General features: G+C 37.9%; 1 protein-coding gene across 1 annotated transcript; it reads right to left on the minus strand.

Moving 5' to 3' along the window:
- Nucleotides 1-3392: 3392 nt before the first annotated feature.
- LOC110285928 (olfactory receptor 9I1-like) lies at nucleotides 3393-4343 on the minus strand. Its single transcript, XM_021152406.2, has one exon. The coding sequence runs from the start codon at nucleotides 4341-4343 to the stop codon at nucleotides 3393-3395; it is 951 nt and encodes a 316-aa protein (XP_021008065.1).
- Nucleotides 4344-21739: the final 17396 nt, after the last annotated feature.

A 21739-nucleotide genomic window follows, 5' to 3' on the forward strand; every position in this document is an offset into this window, starting at 1 on the left:
TTCCTCAGTGAATGGAGATGTGGTAGGGAGAGTTGTTCCTCAGAGAATGCTGCTATAGTCCTAAGAGCAAATATGGGCAAAGCATAAAGTAGATCAGGAAATTTAGCAACAGTTTCCTATCTAATTTTCTGTCCAATGGATCCTTGGGGGTCACTGCTAGACAGTGTTCTTGGGCATAAACATTGACACAAAGAAATGGACATGGATTAGAAGGTTGAGAGAGTTGACAGGAAAGTGAGGAAATGTTTCCTAATTGCAACATAGAAATCATAGAAATCTTTTCACCTTTTCCTTTATTTATTTATTTATTTATTTATTTATTTATTTAACATTTCAACACCGGCCCCATCCTCCCAGTTTCCCTCTCACAACTCCCCTGTCTTTCCTTCTACACTTCTCTTCTGAGAAGGGGGAACCCAGTGGGTTTCCCCTCCACCATAAACAAATCAAATAAATGCAGGACCTCTCAGTGAGGAATGACACAGCAGCCTAGTTAGGGGATTGGGATCCAGAGGCAGGCACTAGATTCATTGAGAGATCCTACTTAGTTGTTAGGGGATCTGTATAATGAACCAGCTGCACATTTGCTACTTATGTGCAAGGGGTATATGTCCAATATATGTTTACTCTTTGGTTGGTGATTCAGTTTCTGGGGCACTCCAAGGTCCAGATTAGTTGACACTTGTTCTTCCTGTGGGGTTCCTATCATCTTTGGGTCCTCCAGTCCTTCCCCCCAGCTCTTCCAGGACTCCCAGAGCTCCATCTAATGTTTGGCTGTGGGTCTCTACATCTGTTTTGGTCAGGTTTGGGTGGATCCTCTCAGAGGACAGTTATGCTATGATCCTGTCTGCAAGCATAACGTAGTATCATTAATAGTGTCAGTGATTGGTTCTCACCCATGGAATGTGTCTCAATTTGGGAAAGTTATTGGTTAGACATTTTTTTAGTTAACCAAATCTTTATTTACTTGGCAGAGTTACTATGTAAAGCAAACAGAACCATTCATGCCATTCACAAATTTCTGCAAAAGCAGTGATGGAACACTAATCTACTTTGAACTTTTAATGTAGAATAAAAGAATATGCACAGCTATGAAAGATCTCAAAGTTTAGTGAAGGAGTTACAATTATTTTCAGGGAATCTGTGAGTAAATGAGATTCAGTTGTATATATGTCTCTGTACTCACTAAAATCCCTATACCAATACAATACCTGGTGAGAACTTCTTACAAATTAGACTGTATGATGATAATCAACAGCAAGTCATGGTTCTTTCAGAATCTATATTTGGCCATTGTGGAATCCTTCACATAAGTAACTGCTTAACTTCATCTCAATGATACCATACTAACATGAAAGAAGAAAGCTAGTGAGTTATTAACAGGCAAGACATTTTTAAAAAAGATTTTTATTAGATATTTTCTTCATTTACATTTCAAATGCTATTCCCCAAACCCCCTATACCCTTCCCCCACCCTGCTCCCCAACTCACCCACTCCTGCTTCCTGGCCCTGGCATTCCCCTGTACTGGGGCATATGATCTTCGCAATACCAAAGGCCTCTCCTCCCATTGATGGCCGACTAGACCATCTGCTGCTACATATGCAACTAGAGACACAGCTCTGAGTTCATATTGCTGTTCCTGGCAAGACATTTTTAAGTTGTCCCAAACTGAGCAAGTAAGAAGACACTATATTGATGAAGGGACTTATATTGTACAATATTTCTTGGAGTTTTGGGTGACATATTAAGAAGAAAACAAAAAGTTCAATTAGTTTAATTAGATTCTCAGATAAATTCTTTGATATAGAAAACACAGTAATGTTAAGAGAATATTCTGAGTGAAGTAATCCAATCACAAAAGGACACACATGGTTTGCACTAAGTGATAAGTGGATATTAGCCTAAAAGCTCAGAATACCCAGAATAAAATTCACACACAACATGAACCTCAAGAAGTAGGATGACCAAAGTGTGGGTGCTTCAGTCCTTCTTAGAAGGTGCGGGCGGGGGGGACGGGACGACAAAATACCCATGGGAAGAGATACAAAGACAAAGTGTGGAACAGAGACTGACAAAAAGGGCATTCAGAGACTGCCCTACCTGGGGATCCATCCCATATACAGTCACAATGCACACACCATTGTGGTTGCCAAGATATAGCTGATATAGCTGTCTCCTGAGAGGCTCTGCCAGAGACTGACAAATACAGAAGTGAATGCTTGCAGCCAACTGTTGGACTAAGCATGAGGTCCCCAATGGAGGAGTTAGGGAAAGACCTGAAGGATCTTAAGGGGTTTGCATCCCCATAGTGAGAACAAGAATATCAATCAACCAGATACCCCACATCTCCCAAGGAGTAAACCACCAAACAAAGAGTACCCATGGAGGGATCCATGGATCCAGCTGCATATATAGCAGAGGATGGCCTTGTTGAGCATCAGTGTGAGAAGGGGCCTTTAGTCCTGTGAATGCTTGATGCCCCGGTGTAGGGGAATATGAGGGTCCATAGGCAGGAGTGGGTGGATGGATCAGTGTCTCAGTCAGGGTTTCTTCCTGCACAAACATCATGACCAAGAAGCAGTTGGGGAGGAAAGGGATTATTCAGCTTACATTTCCACATTGCTGTTCATCACTGAAAGAAGTAAGGACTGGAACTCAAGCAGGGCAGGAAGCAGGAGTTGATGCAGAAGCCATGGAGGGATGTTCCTTACTGGCTTGCTTCCCCTGGCTTGCTCAACTTGCTTTCTTATAGAACCCAAGACTACCAGCCCAGAGATGGTCCCACCCACAGAGGCCTTTCCCCCTTGATCACTAGTTGAGAAAATGTTCCACAGCTGGATTTCATGGAGGAATTTTCTCAACTGAAGCTCCTTTCTCTGTGATAACTCCAGCTGTGTCAAGTTGACACCTAAAACCAGCCAGTACAGTCAGGAAAACACCCTCAAAGAAGCAGGAGGGGAAAGGTATAGGGGGTTTTCTGGAGTGATTGAACCTGAAAGGGGATAAAATTTGAACTGTAAATAAAATATCCAATATAAAAACAATAATGAAAATAAGAAAAGAAAACACAGTAATGTTAAGAGGGGAAAAGCCAACAGAAAAATGTTAAGGATTAGTATCAGGTGAGGCAACCTTGGGCCTTAGATTCTCTAATTCTTTAATTAGAGGAAAGCAGGGATTAAGTGACTGACATGGTGAACTGAATGTTAGTAATGGGGGAAAGAATAAAGCATTGCAGAATGTTTTAGATACAAAGTTCACCACATTCATATATTTCCTTGCCTGGAATGACTTGTCTGCTTTATTTCTGTTCATGGGTTCTGCATGCATGTAGTGCCGTTGTCTATTAGGATACACTGACAATCTTTATTAAGATGAGAAGCCTCTCACTCAGTATTGTATGCTGTGGGAGACCTGCCATTTACCAGTAACCTTCTTGAATGCAGCCTTGACATCCTTGTTTCTTAGGCTGTAGATTAGTGGGTTCAGCATGGGAATGACCACAGTGTAGAAGACAGACACAACCTTATCTTCTTCTAGGGATTTCTTTGAACCACTAAATATGTACATAAAGATGAGTGTCCCAAATAAAAGAGCCACAGCAGTGAGGTGGGAGACACATGTTGAAAAAGTCTTTGCTCTTCTACCTGAAGACTTCATTCTCATGACAGCTTTGATGATGAGCATGTATGAAATGAGGATGACTAAGGCATTGGCCGAAATTACAAAATTCCCAAAGAAGACAATGATGATTTCAATATTTGTTGTGTCACTACAGGCCAGCTTCAGCAGAGGTGGGAGGTCACAAAAGAAGAAATTGATCTGATTATTTTCACAGAAGGAGAGAGAGAAGGTGCATGTGGTACGCAGAATGGCCCCACACACTCCACAGACATATGCTCCTACTACTAAACTCCAACATTTTCTAGGGCCCATGGCCACAGTGTAGAGCAGTGGATTGCTAATAGCAACATAGCGATCATAGGCCATTACAGACAGCAGGAAACATTCTGTAGCAGCACAGATAGTGAAGAAGAAGAACTGGGCAGCACAACGTCCATAGGAGATGACTGTTTTATCTGTAGCCAGCGTTGCCAGTATCTGAGGGGTGATGACTGAGGTATAGCAGGCATCCAACACAGAGAGATGACTCAGAAAGAAGTACATTGGGATGTGGAGTTGGACATCTACATGGATAAGAATGACCATGCCCAAGTTTCCCAGCATGGTGATAAGATAAAAGCTAAGAAATACCAGAAATAGTGGAATCTCCCACTTGGGGTGGTCATTAAAGCCTATTAGAATGAATTCCGTTACTGTGCTAATGTTATTCTTGGCCATGGATTCAATGTAGTGACTTTGTTCATCAGAACTTAAGAGTGATTTGTAAAGAAACCACAACTGAAGGATAGTCTTTTTCCTTATGATGGAAATTAAATATATAATCCCTGAGTATTTGTAGACGTTATTTTCAGAAATCTTGAATCTTCATTTCATACATCAGAGTTTTGCTCTTTCAAATTTCTGTTTCTAGTTAATTCTGGTATAAATTGGGAGATTTCTGTAAAGATAAGAGGCATATACTTCTCAGGTTTAGAAGGTACAAAGATGTCTGTCCCTCTCTTCCAATTTAAATACTCTCACATCTGCTCTGTAGGCATCTAGTTCACATATGACCCTCTATCCACCAAAAGTTCAATATAATATATCTCATTTTGGACTTGGGTTTTATTGCTTTTTATAATATTTGTACTGACCTTAGTTTTAGTCTTCAAACACTGGTATTAGTTTAATCTCCTTCCCCCACAATGCCTTTCTGGAGTACATAAACAGAGGCCTGACTCTTCATATTGACTCATCCCTTACAATGCACATTCACATGTTTTGTTATCATTTAACTATTTAGCAAAACAAATTATCTATTCAAGTATTAATAACTAAAATTCTTTATTTTATTTCAGTATTTATTACTCCAAATCAAAATGTATCTTCTTTAATATATTACACTTCACTTTTTGCACTGCTTGTTACATCACATTTACAAGTATGTTCAAACTTGTAGTTATTTTTAATGTCAGAGCCTTTGGTCAAGTCACGTTACTTTGTACCTCAATTGCTTTTGGATATAATTTACTTAGCATATAAAGGTTATTGGTTTCTTTACACACACACACACACACACACACACACATATATATAAAATATAACATATTATACACATGTACACACATACCCACACACAAAGTATGTGTGTGTGTTTGTGTGTGAGATGGTGTCTTTTCTTGTTCTTATTTTTATGCTCCCCCTACTTGTCCCTGTCTTCCTCTATGTATTATTCTGTTCCCTTTATTCCTTCAAATAGTCTCTTTCTATCATTTCATGGTAGGAAACCAGAGCAGGTCTGTGCATACTTCCCCCCCCCTGCCCCCATACACATACAATGGAGAGAGAGAGAGAGAGAGAGAGAGAGAGAGAGAGAGAGAGAGACTCTTCTTGTTAAAGGAATGTCATATTTTGCCTTTTACCATATTACCCTTTTATCTCTGCTCCTCCTAGATTCCTTCTTCATATTTTCCTATCCAACATATCATATTATCTGTCTTTCTATCTATCCATCTATTCATCCAATATATCTATCTAAATACAGGTTTCTGGACTTCAATTTTATATCCCTCATAAGGATATAAAACATAAGAAAAAAATCACACTTGTATCATTAGGGTATTTGAACATAATTTTCTGCCAGGATGTAGAGAAGAGCACTTTCCAGCACATAGAAAGAGCTAAATAATGTCAGCTGTTTGCCAATATTACAATCAGATTTAGCTAGCATAATATATTCATTTCTATTTATACATCTATTTGTTATCATTTCTGCATATACACATATATAACTTCATGCCAATAATTGACAAAGAAATTTATGTCACTAAATATAGTAGGAAATTCTTCCCCACTTATTTTCTTTTATGTCCCATTAAAATATTTTGTGCATTTACTTTGTTCATGTAACAATCTATTTAAATTTAATATACTTTGCTTATAGGCTCTAAATGTTGTAAGTGATGTTTCCTTTATATGACTGCAAATATGCTTTCTACCAAAGACAAAATTGTATAATTGACAATCTAGAGGGAGTCTGTTCCCACATTTCTCTTGCTTCCAGAAGTTTTCAAATACCAAGACAATGAATGTTCTTTTCCTTTTATGTACCAATTGCTCAAAGAAATTATACTTAAATTTCTACACACTGAGTTATAACAATTTTGCATTCCTCTAATACCATTTTACCATATGGCTCAGTTCTTACATCATTTCACAATTGTGCTTTGCTGACCCTTTAACTATTCTATCCAGAATTGCCATGAAAGTACCTTATATTCATGTGGCTCCAGGAAGCTTTTTAAAGAAAATTGAAATACTTATGTTCCATTTCTTTGAAGACATTGCCATCATTCACATTCTACTTGTAGTATTTTATCAATTATTGCCATGAAGTTTAGGTGAGAAAATAAGACCAGATATATTGACCTATCCATTGCCCTCATTTATGAGAGAACTTGAGTCCCCATCTAAGACCTCTGCTTCCTCTGCTCTATTCTGTTTCATTTGAATAATTTGAGCTGAATCCTAATTACACACTAGTTCAAGTTGGAACTTCCTAACTTGCAGTCTTTATATATACAACTAATCCTGTAATTATCCAAATTAGACCATGTATAAATTATGTTTCATTAGCACAACCTAGAATTTTATTTGGTATGACAACATGAGACTTCCACTGTGAAAATATAATCCACACAACAAAACCTAAATCAACATAATACCTCTATTTTCATAGATTTTAATATTTGTGAACAGTTTTGTTTACTTTCATGTTCTGTGACATGATTTAATATTGTTATTATTTTGCTAATGAGAACATTGGCACAAGTTAAGGGCTGTTCAAAGTCAAATAATTAATAGTCTGTCGATCTGAGACTAGCAGCAGGCTCTGTGGCTTGCAAGGATCCCTGCTGTATTTCCATGTTTCACACATAAGGGTGAATTTCACTGGGATCTAATCTTCAAATGAGGCCTGACTAAGTCTGGACATCTGTAAGATCATCATGGTCTTATTAATTACCATACTTGATTTATAAACAACACAGACTTTTAATGAAGGGTTAGTGGAAACTGCTCTTGTGTCCAATGTCCCTTTAAGATCAATTCCAGGTAACATGCCATAGAACACAGGATAGGTTTTTCTGTGTTATTCCCTCCATCACTCTCCAGCAGGAGCATCCAGGGATGAGTTAGCTTCTTTGTAAGGTACTCTTCCTATTGTTCAGGCTCCACGGTTGTGGTCTCTAGATAAGAAATCATTAAGTAAATCTTAGAAGTCTGTTTTTCATCCTTGTTTACATTGAGAAAAGAGTAGAGATAGATCAGATGATGATTAAAGAAATTTCTGTTTTCACAATCTATGCTTTTTGTGATGAGGAGTACAGGCTCACTGGGGCCCTTGAAAAGATTTACTCAATATTTACATTATTGAAAACTTACACTTGTATGGTAGAAATTATTGAATTTAGAGAGCATGTAGGGATTGTCTACAAGGATTTATAGTTACTTCAATATAATATTGTTGGGTCTAACATCCAAAACTAAATGCCTTCCTACTTCCTGATCATAGTCACCCTGATCAAGACAAGGCTTGTCTTTATTTTATTGAAATTGTTCATGCTTGGTCACACTGTCTCACTCCTGGACACTATCCTGATGGCTATGACTCTAGTATAGTTAAACGATATATCCAGATATGTACATTTCTTTATATTTATATGTTTAAAAACACATATGTTTAAAATATGTTAATTGTGTCCTTAAATTTATATATCCAACTTAATGATGTAATGTTCCCTCATTTAATTTTCTATATCATTATATTTTTGAGAATTGTATATGCAGAGCAGGAAAGCCTGGTTAGTTACTTGTTACTTTGGAATAGTCTTTCTTGTTATGATTATGGAGCATTTAAATTATCAATGTGGTCAAATTGTTTTGTTTGTATGGTACCATTTAAAGCAGTTATCTATTATCACTAAGAGGAAGTTAAATCTCTATGTATCTAAGATTATCCAGCAGAGAGAAGTTCAAGTGGGTTAGTATAAATTCTGCTCTTTTTGTTATAAATCTTTTTCATTCTTTCTATATACTTTGTAACATCTTTATAATTTAAATAAATAAATCTCCCCACAGTTTATCAAATGTTTTTCATTTTCAATGTAGAAAAAATGGTATATTTCAATACCTTTCTTAAAAATCTATTGTGAAATTTTCAAAGTCCTTTTATGTTTTGTGGTTGAAAAGTGGTATCTCTGTGAAAGATAGAGAGGCTAATCAAAGTTGTTGAGTGGAGAGTAGGTGACTACAGGAGGGTGCCAATGCAACCACACTGAGTCTGTGCAATTCCCACTATGTCTACCTGAATATTATGTGGATAAATCCTAGAGATGTTAATGAACTTTGCCATTAGTACAATAAAATATATTTGAATGTAGAACTTCCTAACTTCATACCAAATAGAACAACAAATATATACCAAACCACCTTGCCTGTTTAGGAGAAGAGAAGGTCCTTTCCTTCAGACTAAACCCCCAAATTATAAATATTAAAATTCTTCTCTAGGACCATCAAGCATATTACTTCTGTGGAAGAAGTATATTAACATTGATTTTTGGAATTTTCTTTAGTATATGTTTTTATTCTTCTGTCTTGTTTTACCATGTTTTCTTTGTTATGCTTTTAGTAAAATTGTTTAGCTAATACAAACTTCAGTTTTCTGAACAAAGTAATTTGAGAATATAGAAATGGTAAAAAAACAAAAAAACAAAAAAACAGGACTTTTACATAACACAATTACTATGATATTTTACAGAAGGAAATCCTTTGAGACAAGGCTACTGAAAGCTAGTTTTATACTATGTTATACTGGAAGGTGTGTTATGTACTGTCATCCTGGAATGAGCCCAGAGTACAGGAAGGTAACATATTTCTAAGCAAAGAATACCTTAAAAAGAGGAAAGAAAAATTGTATGGTTAGTTCACATTTCAGACAAGGACACTTTCAGGATTAACATTTCTGTTATTTGTACAACAGAAAACTATGTGATATCTGCACTACATAGAGAGGGAAAAACATTTCTCACCCAAGAAATTTTCAGGGAGTGAATGGTTCCAACATCTTGTACTTATTTTTAACTTACAACCATTTCTCAAACTCTTTCATTTTCTTCAAAAGTTTGAGTTTCATTAGGGACACTGAAAGAGTACAACAATGTTAATGTTGTTCGCTCTAGTGGAATTAATGCCTCAATATGTAACAGAATCTGTATTGAGATCTTGCTTTGAAATAAGGAAATGCTAAACACATCAAATGTATTCAATTCAACTTCACAACAAAATTGAGAGTTTTCCAAAAGTTGACTTAGTGATGAATAGGATCCTTCCTCAATATAAAAACAAAGCAGGAGTTATCAACAAGAGTGAACCATTCTTACCTTTGTATCCCATACAAGACTTGAACTTCCTGAATAGACACGGCATTATTTAATTATAAATTCCAATGGCAAAGACCAGATTCTCTGTGTAGTTATCTTTCTTAGTTTGCATAGATGTTATTTTGGAGCTAGTATCTTTGCAGGAATTTAGGGATGAGGTAGTTATGTCATAAGTGCCTGGTTGGATATTACATCTGAGTTCATTTGGTCTGATTTGGAACTAATACGTGTTTGTTTAAGCATTTTGTAGAAAGCAGGTAGGTTGGTCAGATGGCCAACCTAAGTCATAAATATACTTTCTTACAATACAACGTGGCTGGTATATAAAATGAACTAGAAATTGGTTCTGTTATAATAATACAGTGGAAAAGAATGCCCTGGATCATTATTCAGCTCCAGGGAGGCCAAAGGACTCCGGGGAGAAGCTGCTCCTCTAGAGAGAACAAATACCCAAAGAGACAAGACTCATTATCACATCTTCTCTATACATCCTAAGGGATAAAATAAAACATTTTGGGATTTCATGACTACTCCTAAGCTGTTAACACTCAGAACTCAACAGCAGCTCCTGCTGTAGTACACTCGTTTTTTTGTCACTGACCATCATATTCTGGCTGAAATTAGTCAGGGATAATAGTGGAACTGTAACTCAGATCTGGGGATTTTAGGGGAATGTCTTTTTTTTTTTTTGTAATATAGACTTTTTAGTCCTCATGTGGCTTTTTGACCCTAAAAGTCACTTTCAATGTTTTATTAGAATTCCACAAGGAAGCACGATTACATACTCTTAGGAGTAAGTCTGGCATGTGGCCTGAATATAACTCATTTGCTTCTGTACCTAGTTGATTACTAGCTCATCATCCTTCAAGATCCACTTCCAAGGTGTCTATGTTACATTTAGTATATTGCAGTTCTCATCTTATCACCATATCTACCACTTACAGTATCCATGTTAGAAGAATAGAATTTGAGTTTCTGAGTGTTTTGTGCAGTGGTAAGTGATTATCCAGTACAGAAACTAAAATCTGAAGATAGTGAGAACAGTGAGTATCAGTGGAGGTCTCAACCACAAATGGGACATTTATATCATTTCTTTTGTCAAAGCTTTTGGTCCACTGTGTAAAAGAGGATAGTAAGATCATAGAAGCCAAAGGTTATGGAGGACTGAAGTAAAGCTAAGTTTTCTGGATATGACAGGGCCATTGCACTGCCACTTTCAGCAGCTGTCTTTGGCTGAACAAGGCCTGCACAAGATGAAGACAGTCAGCATTTCTGAGTGGAGCATGAGGGGTTCATAAGTCCTATTTACTTACTTGTTTATTGCTGGGAAGAGACACCAATATCAAAGTGATATAAAAATGAAAGGATTGACCATCCAGAGAATACCCCATCAGGGGACCAATCCCATAATCAGCAACCAAACCCAGACACTATTGCATATGCCAGCAAGATTTTGCTGAAAAGACCCTGATATAGCTGTCTTGTGTGAGGCTATGCCAGTGCCTGGCAAATACAGAAGTAGGTGCTCATAGTCATCTATTGGGTGGAAACACAGGGCCCCCAATGGAAAAGCTAGAGAAAGTTCCAAGGAGCTGAAGGGGTCTGAAACCCTATAGGTGGAACAACAATATGAATTAACCAGTACCCACAGAGCTCATGTTTCTAGCTGCATATGTAGCAGAAGATGGTCTAGTCAGCCATCTTCTCTTCGTCTCTTCAGGGAAGAGACGAGCCTTGGTCTTGCAAACTTTATATGCCCCAGTACAGAGGAATGCCAGGGCCAAGAAGTGGAAGGGGGGTATAGGGAACTTTCAGGATAGCTTTTGAAATGTAAAAAAGAAAATATCTAATAAAAAAAAAAGGAAAAATAAAGAAGGCATTTAAATGAGTCTTGCTTACAGTTACAAAGAGTGAGTTCAGAGAATTATGACAGATGGTGACAGGCCACCGGGCATGGCTCTGGAGCAGTAAACTTATTAAGACAGATAAAGGGCCATCTTATTCTAGTAAAAACTTTATTTCATTCTCTAAAGAATTTGGTATCAAACATAAAACTGGAATTCCTTACAACCCCATGGGAAAAGGAATAGTTGAACGTGCTCATCGCACCTTAAAGAATTGGCTTTTTAAAACAAAAGAGGGGCAGCTATATCCCCCAAGGTCACCAAAGGCTCATCTCGCCTTTACCTTATTTGTTCTAAACTTTTTACAAACTGATACTAAAGGTCAGTCTGCAGCAGATCGCCATTGGCATCCAGTTACTTCTAATTCTTATGCATTGGTAAAATGGAAGGACCCCCTGACTAATGAATGGAAGGGTCCAGATCCGGTTCTAATCTGGGGAAGAGGCTCGGTTTGTGTCTTTTCACAAGATGAAGATGGAGCGCGGTGGCTGCCAGAGAGATTAATTCGTCAGATGAACACAGATCCTGACTCTTCTCGTAAGTATCATTCTGAAGACTAAAATTCCTCTTGTGCTTAGAATTCAGCTGGGAATGGAAGCTCCCAGAAATGCTGTTTTCCTCTGAGCCAACTCCCCTACAGGAGGTTGGAGACTAGCCATAGCTTTACAATTTGCAACTGAATAAAGTACCTGGACTTCCCTAAAAAGAAAATTTGCATTGCTACTTTCTCATTGTCTAGATCTCTTTCTTTTTTCAAGCAGGTCAATCTACATTCTCCAGCTGGGCCTGCAGGCGTACCTTCCCCTCCCCCAAGAGCACACAGGTGGCAACTACTATCTTCCTTCCAAGGACATTCCAGCACATGGCTTTCAGTCTGAGTTAGAAATCTGGCTTACCAAGAGGGCTAGGGAAGTAGAAATTTCAAATATTAATAGAGATTAGATTTTATTTTGATAGAGATGGGCTTAGTCCCTTAGCTGGCCTCTGGCTTTTCACCCTTGCTGTTACTGCAAGGTGTCCTTAGTTCCTCAGGTTATGGGAATAACAGGGATGAGGAGGAAAGACTTCCAGCTCCTATTTTAGCCACAAATTGTGGTGTTACTAATGACATAATTCTTGCCTAGGCATTGCTAAATCTGACGTTGACAATTTTCCTTTAGGAGCTGCACAGTACTCAGAATTGTGCATACTGGTTCGTGACTATACGAATACAGTATGGGTACCGCTTGGTGCAGAGAACCACTGCAGGGGAAGGTCCAGCTTGACCGTTTCTGAGTTCCCTGTGCGACCTACTTGGTTCAAAATGGAGGTTGGTATCAAATATATATATATATATATACTTAAGGCTCTGCCTCCCCCTCCCCAAAAGGTACCAAGAGCCACAGGTGTGGGTCGTGATAGCACCCACAGGAGGAATCGGGTCAATGTCCACCCAAGCCAAGATTAAAAGCCCACTCATCTATGGATGAGAAAATCATTTGATCACCTCAGTTAAGCGTTGCCTTATTAAACTTAATTAATAGGTGGGAGAGAGGTTGGAGACCGTACTGTTGAAAGGGCAAGCCCTTCACTGCCTCCCACCCAAACTAAAAAAGCCAATTGGCCTTGTACTACGGAGCCGGTCATCATATACCTTCTCCCTGTTTCCCCGCCTGTCATCCAAAAATGCGGAGGAATATCAACTCAGTGTTATTCTTAATAAAGTGTATTGCAAATTTGTTCAGTCAAACTTAGCCAGGGTTCCAAAGCCCTACTTAAAATGCAACCAGGAAGTTACCTATTCAGCACTAATTAGCATTATAAAGTCAGAGCCTACAGCTCAGCGCTATTCTGTTAGTGGTTTACTAGGATAATAAGGACAGTCCTTGCCATATACAGTTTACCATATGAAAATTTAGGGAATCCCATGGAAACAGGTTTTTTCTTTAGCCCTAAGAACTCAGGCAGAACTATTGAGCATAGATAAATTTTTTTGCCTCAGCCCAGCCTTTTCTTTTTTTTTTCTTTTTTGTTAACAAATGGGAGGAGATGTAGCCTCCCCACCCCCAGCCTGGAACCTGCTGGCTCAGGGGTAGAGTTTCCTGCTCATTCGCTCTGCCACGCCCACTGCTGGACCCTGTCGCTTTGCTGCTTGGAGCTACACATGTGTTCATCCTGCTACTGGACCCCCGAGTTATTTGGCGGGAAATCGGGTTCCCTCCCCCTTCCTTTATAACTGGATGTCGGTACTAGTAAAATTGGGCTTTGAACAGGATGAACTTGTCTTGGCCTCATTTCTTCTTCCTCCCCATCTAGCTTCCTCTCTTTTCAGCTCGGAGCTGCCATCTCAGTGGAACCGTTCACATTGCAGGCTGCTGGCCGGCCCTCAACACCTAAGAGCTTACTTCTGATTCACAAGCAGGAGACAGAAAGGAGAGAATTTGGCCTGGATTTGGACTTTGAATGTTCAAAGTCCATCCTTAGTGAAACACCTCCTTTACAAGGTTATACCTCCTATTTCTTCCTAAGCAGTGGAACAACTGGCAATAAAACATTCAAAGATATAAGAGTATAGGAGCCATCCTCATTTAAATTATTCAAACCCTTCACCAGTAACTGAAAATTTCTGGGTGAAGAAGAGTCAATTTTCTTACTCAATGGGTTATTATATTAATAAAAAATAGACCAAAGCTTGGAGAATTATGGAGGTGGTGAGAATCATGGAGGAATTGGGGATGAATATGGTCAAATTGCAGTGTACAAAACTGTCAAAGAATGAATGAAAAACACACAGTTTGACCTTGTTTTCTACAGTACTATATTTCTTTTGTGGTTATTACTAACTTCTCAATGCACTTATGAATGATATTTCTTGATTTCCTCTAATAATCTGTGTTCTCCTTCAGTGGACACACCTCTATCCTATTTTGCTTTAATCCAGTCCCTAATATTTGGTCACTGCTCTTCCAGCAGAAAAACTCCCAAAGAGGTCAATGACCATCAGCCCAGCTAGGCAGTTTCAATCTTTCCCTCCCTCTTCCTCTTTTCTCCTCCTCCTCCTCCTTCTCCTCCTCCTCCTACTCCTCCTCCTCCTTCTCCTCCTCCTCCTCACTCCTCTTTTAAAATTGCAGATGACAGATGGTGGAATAATATTGCAGAAAAGAAAAGCTACCATAGACCAGGAATCTTAGTCATTTAGGGAATTACACAGAACATTTGGAAAATCTATGCATTTATTTCCCAAAATATGTATGTGGTAGGATTGTGTCTATTGATTTAAGTTTTTCCTACATTGAATACAAATTTGAGTGGAAGTTGATACATTGTAGAGAAGAATAAAAAAATATGAAATAATGAAACATTTCTGAATACATGTTAGGAATTTGTAAAAATGAGTGATTCTGTAACGTTGATTGCTCTCCTAGATATTTTTATTCTAATTTAACACAAGCTGTAATCATTTTGGAAGTAGCACTACTGGTTGAAAGTATACCTCCAAAGGACTTTCCTGTAGGTAAATCTGTAATATAAATTTTCTTAACTACTGATTAACATGGGAAAACATAAAAAAATATGATGGCCCACTAAGACTAATATACCCAGCAAAAGTATATGCCAGAAATGAACAAGAAAGAAAAACTTTTCACAACATAAATAGCCTACAAATGTTATATGCAACAACCTAACCTTGAAGAAAATACAGAACACAGTATTTCAAGCTTAAAAGAGAAATACATATAGCAGAGAGACTGAAAAGAAATATCTATTAAAGCACAAAATACCACTGGCAACAAAAACAGCACTACCAAAAAGCAACATGATCATCATAACTAGCACACACCTTTCAATAATTTTAGATGTCAGTTCCTTACCTTCTCCAATCAAAAGACAGAGGCTGAGTCAATGGATCAAGACATTTGGTTTGGAGCCGTAGAATCTGGACAACCTAACAGCTTCTCTGCATACTCCTCACATGGATATAGGCTTACACACCAGCCATGGTTACTACTTTGAATGAATGTGGTATGGGGAGGTAGGAAAGATGGAAAAATGGCTGGAAAAAGTCAGAACAGAAGACAGGATTGTAGTAACAGGTGTGAGAGACCACTGAGATGAACTGTGGAATAGGCCATTGCCCTATGTTGTTGACAAGGTGGTGTACAAGTCTGTAGCTTACACATATGCAGATCCAGCCCATGAAAATGTTGCCCATGCATGAAATCACCATGGCTCTGGGCTATGATAGAGTCTAAGATGAGGAATGGTTCACTTCCTCGATTAGAATCCATTGAAGGATCACAGTGGTCCTTAATACCATTGAAGGCCCTGTGTGAGTCAGTGGTCATGATGTGGGAGGGGACTGCATCGATATGTGTGGCCCATGTTACCACTTAACTGTGCATATGTCTGTGGTCTAATATGCAGCCTAAATATATATTCATGGGCAGTGCTGTTCTCAGGGTCCATATGGATGCCTCCTGTGACCATGATGATGTTCAGGTTCTTTACACCACCAAAGGCTGTATTTGTGTTGGAGGTCCTACTGAATCCAGGGTATCTGTTGATGTATAGGATCCTTGCTACAACCAAAGGCTATATGGATGTCCATAGTCTTTCCTGTAGCCTGTGTCATGGTAGTGTTGGTGGTCCAGGTGCCTTTGAGGATGTTGCTTGGCTGTATGATACTACTGAAGCCCTGGGGATTGATCCTGGTCTGTGCTGTCACTGAAACCATGAGGTCACTCATGATCTGAACTCCAGAAGAATGAAAGAGCAAGGACTACTTTGGCTGCAATATTGATAACTGGAGATGTACAACTGCAAAAGAGGAACTTGGGCAGCTTTTGTGACAACTCCAACCCAGCCACCTAACTGCCCCTAAAGTAATAGTCTAAAAAGGAAGCCATCAAAGAGATCTAATAACAGTGGTAAGGATGCCGAGGTGTAGCTCTCCACAAATGAAGGTGGAAAGCACTCATTTTCTTTTGGAAGCAGACTACTAGGATTTTAACAATGCTCCAATATTTACATGGAAAAAACAAATTGAACTTTTGAAATATTTGTTGTGGGGGAACATCTCAAGGGATTGGAATGATGGACATAGAAGGACTGAGAAGTGAGTGTAATTAGGGTGGTCAAAACTACTCCAATCAAATGGAACCAGGAATCAAGTAGGCATCATTATCCTAATGTTTGACATAAATAGAAGTCAAAACTAAAGAGAATAGTTATAAAGAGAAACTTTACTCCAATAGAAAGTAACCAAGTCGATATTACTAGTCTAACCATGTATGTACTAAACTCTAGATTGCCCAAATAACAAATACGGTACTACTGGATTTAAAGACAGAGAATAATATCAATCCGTTCATAATAAGTGATTTCAATACCTCCTTTCTTCAATACACATGTAATATGGGCAAAAACAAGACAGTATTCTCATAACTCATTGACACTAATATCAGACGGATTTAACAGATATCTACATAATGTTTTACCCAAACTCCAAAGAATACACATTCTACTTAGCAGCACACTGATGTTTTTATAAAACTGACTTCATCCTGGAACACACAAAAAAATCTTCACAAATTCATAAAGATTAAAATCATTTCCTTTTTCATGCCTGAACACAATGCAATAAAATTTAAATTCAAGTGTAAACAAATATAGTACCTACAGAAATAGATGGTGATTCAGTACTGGAGGAAAGAAAGCATATTTATTAAATGATTCTGGGGAAACTAGGTATCCACATGTAGAAAATTAAATTAGTCTTTTGCATATGTAGACCCATGTAAAACTAACTCCACATGGATCTAAGTCTTTATCATGAAACCCAAAACACTGAAACTTCTAGAAGAAAAGAATGGCAGTACCTGACATTATATAGCTATAAGAAAAAATTTCCTGGATAGGACTTCATTTGCAGAAGAAATATAGTCAACAGTTAACAAATGGGACTTGATAAAACTAAAATCTTCCGCTCAGGTAAAGAAACCATCAATGGGGTGAAGACAACACCAGCAGAGTGCAATACAATCTTTAACACATCTACATCTGACAGAATATTAATAACCAGAATATGAAAAGAACTCACAAAAAGTCCAAAACAAAGAATAGTAAAAACAATTGCCCCGTTAGAATACTGGGCCTAAGACCTAAAAAGAAAGACCTTAAAAGAAAAAAAGAATGGCTAAGACATTTCTCAAAAGTGTTCATCAGCTATAGCAGTGCTTCTCAACCCTCGTAATGCTGCAGCACTATCATATAATTCCTCATGGTCTGGTGAACCCCAATCATAAAATTATTTTCATTGGTACTTCTTAATTATAATCTCTACAATTATGACTTAAAATGCAATTATCTGATACAAAGGATATCTGGTATGCTGCCCTTGTAAAATGTTTATTCTATCTTTAAATAGGTAGAGTCTTACAAGTTGGGAATGCTCTGAGTGTATGTGAGAGTGTATTACAAATTTAAACTACAATTTTGTGATTACATATATATATATATACATATATATATATGTATATATATATATATACGTATACATATACATATGATATATACATGCAACCAACCATCTTCAAAAATATCTTACTAAACCAAAGATTCAGGGAGACATGCAGTCCCCTCCTGCCCTAGAGTAATGAGGAAAATGTAGATTCCCTAGTATCTGTATAAATAGAATGAGTTTGAAAACAAGAATGAGGAACTGAAATATTGAGGGGACAAGAAGAGTTTCTCAAAATTCTATTTGCAGGTTGAGAACTGCTGATCTCTAGCAATAAGGAATTGCAAATCAAAACAAATTTCAGATTTCATCCTACCTCAGGAAAAACATCAACAAAATAGTTAGCAATAAATATGGAGAGGTTTCAGGGAATTGGCAAGCCCAATTGACTGTGGGTAGGATTATAATCAGGTGGAGGTCACTATGGAAATCAGTATAAAGAATGTTCAATAATCTAACATATCACTCAGACATATCCGTCCCTGGCATATGCTCAAATGACTAGATGTCCTACCCCACAGATACTTGCTCAGCATGTTCATTTCTATTTTATTCACATTAGCTATAAAATGGAAAGAATTTCAATGTCCTGCAATCTATGAATGGCTAATGAAAATGTAGTACATATATGTTATAGAATACTATTTAGATAAAAAGGAAAATGAAAACATGAACTTTTCAAATAAATAGATGGAACTAGAAAAGATGATATTGAGTGTAGTGATATGGAGGCAAAAAGACAAATGTGGCATGCTATTTCTCATTGGAGGCTCCTACTTCCTAATTTCAAATCTGAAGATGTAAGTACATATCCTCAAGTAACTGAAGAAGGAAAGAGAGTAAAGGGGTATCATTTCCAAGGAAGGGTGTTTGCTGTGAGAAAGTGGGGAGAATAGCATGGTACAAGTCATCTCAACAGTGCAATGTTGAGGGCACAATGCTTTCTAGAATGGGGTTTAATTGAGATGTATCTTTTTCCTTTATACCTTGAGCATCACTGAAGTTTATTAATAATTTGATTAAATTCAGAAAATTAATATGAGGAAGTGTATAGCATAGAGGCACTAGGCACCTAAAACCAGAACCCATGATTCCAGTCTTAGTTGTTCTTTTCAAAAATGGATTTTATTCAAGGGTATGAGTGAATTGCTTATATATATGTGTGTACATCATATGTGTGCATTTCACTTGTAGGCCAGAAGATGATGTCAGCTCTCCCAAAACAATGTGGATTTGGGGTATTCTATAAAGTAGTGCTCTAAGCTGTTACGAAGCTGTCCTTTTCAGCTCTTCTTAAACCATTAATTGATGTTACATCACTTTGCCTTTCAACTTATTTATTTGTACAATGTAATAGTAGTAGGATCTCCCTTAGAGGGTTTTTTCCAGGACTTGTTGGGTGTAATTAAATTAATTTAATATGGCATGTCACATACTGCTCCTATGTACTTTATATATTGCCAATTAAATATTAGTTGAATAAAGGAGTAAGCAGGCTGCTAGGATTTTTCCGTAGCCAAGTTAATTCATCTATATCACATACATGAAATTCGGCAGGGTAAGTCAGTTTAGATTGCTGAGAAGTCCTCAGAAAGCAAGACACAGTAGAATCTCCCTCGTCTTCAAAATGAGATTGAATCATTGGTGGGGCTTGTAAGTAACATAAAGGTTGACTGGAGAAGAATTAAGACTGGAAATGTAGAGGACCTTTTTTGAAGTGTCTTTCTTCTGAGAGCTAAGAGAATCCTAATTAGAAGCATAGGGCCTGATTAGAAACTCTTTTCAAGGTAATCCCCTAGCCGCAGTCTTCTAATTGCTTTGTGGGGATGAAGGGTCCAGGCCAGGATAGCATAGAAGTCCCACATCTAAAAGCAACTGCTTGTGTTAGGCTGGGGATGCAAATGCCCAAGATGCCTATTTCTTCTCAAAGACCCAGTTAGATACCTGATTCTTCCCACATTCACAGAGCCTTCTGTATTTGACATGAACATCTGGTTTTGCTGAAGGTGAATGTAGCTGTAGTTCAGAGAGAGTAAATTGTAGCCTAGATTTCAAATGTACTAGACAACATGAGTCTTACTTCCCTCTCATCTAATATAGGGTTTTCATTTTGTTCCTTTGTAAAGCAGTGTCAAAACTAAGCATGGTTTTCTTGTAGATTGCAAGTATGCCTATCACTTATTGTCTTTAGCTCTCATCTGTAGCTGATAATTGTTCTAATACCAGATTTTTTTTGTTATTGTTTTTAGCATCAGGACACTTGAGATCAAATGGTGAAATTATATAGAAAGGTGAGAGGCTGTGTATGGACTCCTGTTGATATTACTAGAAACTTGTACAGTTTCATAGTATTTGGAACAATTAAATATGATGGCCTCAAGAATAAAAAGAGAAATAGAAGCTCTAGATAGGCTGCAAAATAAAACCTTTCTTTTTAAAATATTATTATTATCCTTGGAATTGTTGGGGATCCATAAATATGCCTAGTCAGAAAGGTGTTCTGTCAGTTTAGAAATTGGCTACCAGCAATGCTAACTAGCATTTGTAGTCTGGGTGGAAAGTAAATCTCACATCAGTGAAGGTCATGAAACTACTTTCTGAGTTTAGCTTGGCCACCAAGTTATAGAGAACTGAGATGGGTCCTCTAGAAACTGGTCATATAGGCTCTGGTTTTGACAGAAACTCTAAGCCTACCGGAGGGTTAAATTGAAGAAGGCGGAACTAAAGAGGACTGACACCCATTTCGTGATAGTTTGGCTTGCCCTATGTAGGAATGCACACCCCCACTGTACCTTTTTTTTTTTTTTTTACCACCATCCCTAACAGAATGAAGTTATCTGCTTCTTTCATTTTCTGAGAAGTACAGATAGTGATAGCTCTGGGAGCAGAGGCATAGTGCTAAGTCTCTAAAAATAGTGATAACTAAGCAATGGAAGAAAACATATTGGGCTGCAGGACACCTAGGAGTATGGGTATCCTAGACATTCCCGTTGGTTGATTGTATCTGGACAAGACCATCTTCACTGAAAGACATCCCTTTCCTCAACTGTAGGAGAGGTCCAATGTATTTCATGTCTGAAGGCAGGAAGGTGGCACAAGAAACTTCTGGAGTTCCTTTGAGTTTCAAGCATCTAATGCACATTCAGTGTGAGCAGAAGATGAGGCAGGGTGAGTAGGATCCAGGGAAGAAAACAGGGGAGAAATTTGATCTCAGCATCTGTTCAAATGTTATGTTCTCCTAGACCAGAGCTTATTATAGTGTGGAAAGTGAGAAAAATATATATGATCTCGAGATTTTACATCTCCCTGCCACTTCTGGCAGGACAAGCATATCTATTTGGGACCTGGGGAATAATCTCTCAGAACTTGTGACCTTTTCTTCCTTGCTCTCATAACTCTTCTACACAACAGTTGAGATCTTTGTTTCTTACTCCCTTCCTCCTAAAGTGTGCTATATGAGGATCTGGTGAGATAACAGGTATGCAATATTCTAAAATAAGGGACTGTGAATAATTTATAGTTTGGAACAGAGAGGAGTCTCCATTGGGTACTACAGAATCAAGTCTAGCTCAACATTAAATATATTTTCTTATTTCATTCTCATTAGATTCTCATGGGCTGGATCATGCTAGGACTGCTTTATACAACATAAAGCTGACATTCAGAGAACTGAAGCAACTGACTGGGATTTGAGCAAATGTGATAGAACTTCAAAGGATTATGGTTCTCTGACAGTGTTCTTACTTCTGGTGTCCCTAGTGAAAACCTGCTGCCACAACATTTTTTTTTTTC

The sequence above is a fragment of the Mus caroli genome, unplaced genomic scaffold (assembly GCF_978045245.1).
Source record: "Mus caroli unplaced genomic scaffold, Mus_caroli_1 scaffold_20, whole genome shotgun sequence".
Lineage (NCBI taxonomy): Eukaryota > Metazoa > Chordata > Mammalia > Rodentia > Muridae > Mus > Mus caroli.

Coding starts and splice junctions, on each gene's coding strand:
- LOC110285928 (XM_021152406.2), bottom strand. CDS start 4,343: ATGGCCAAGAATAACATTAGCACAGTAACGGAATTCATTCTAATAGGC.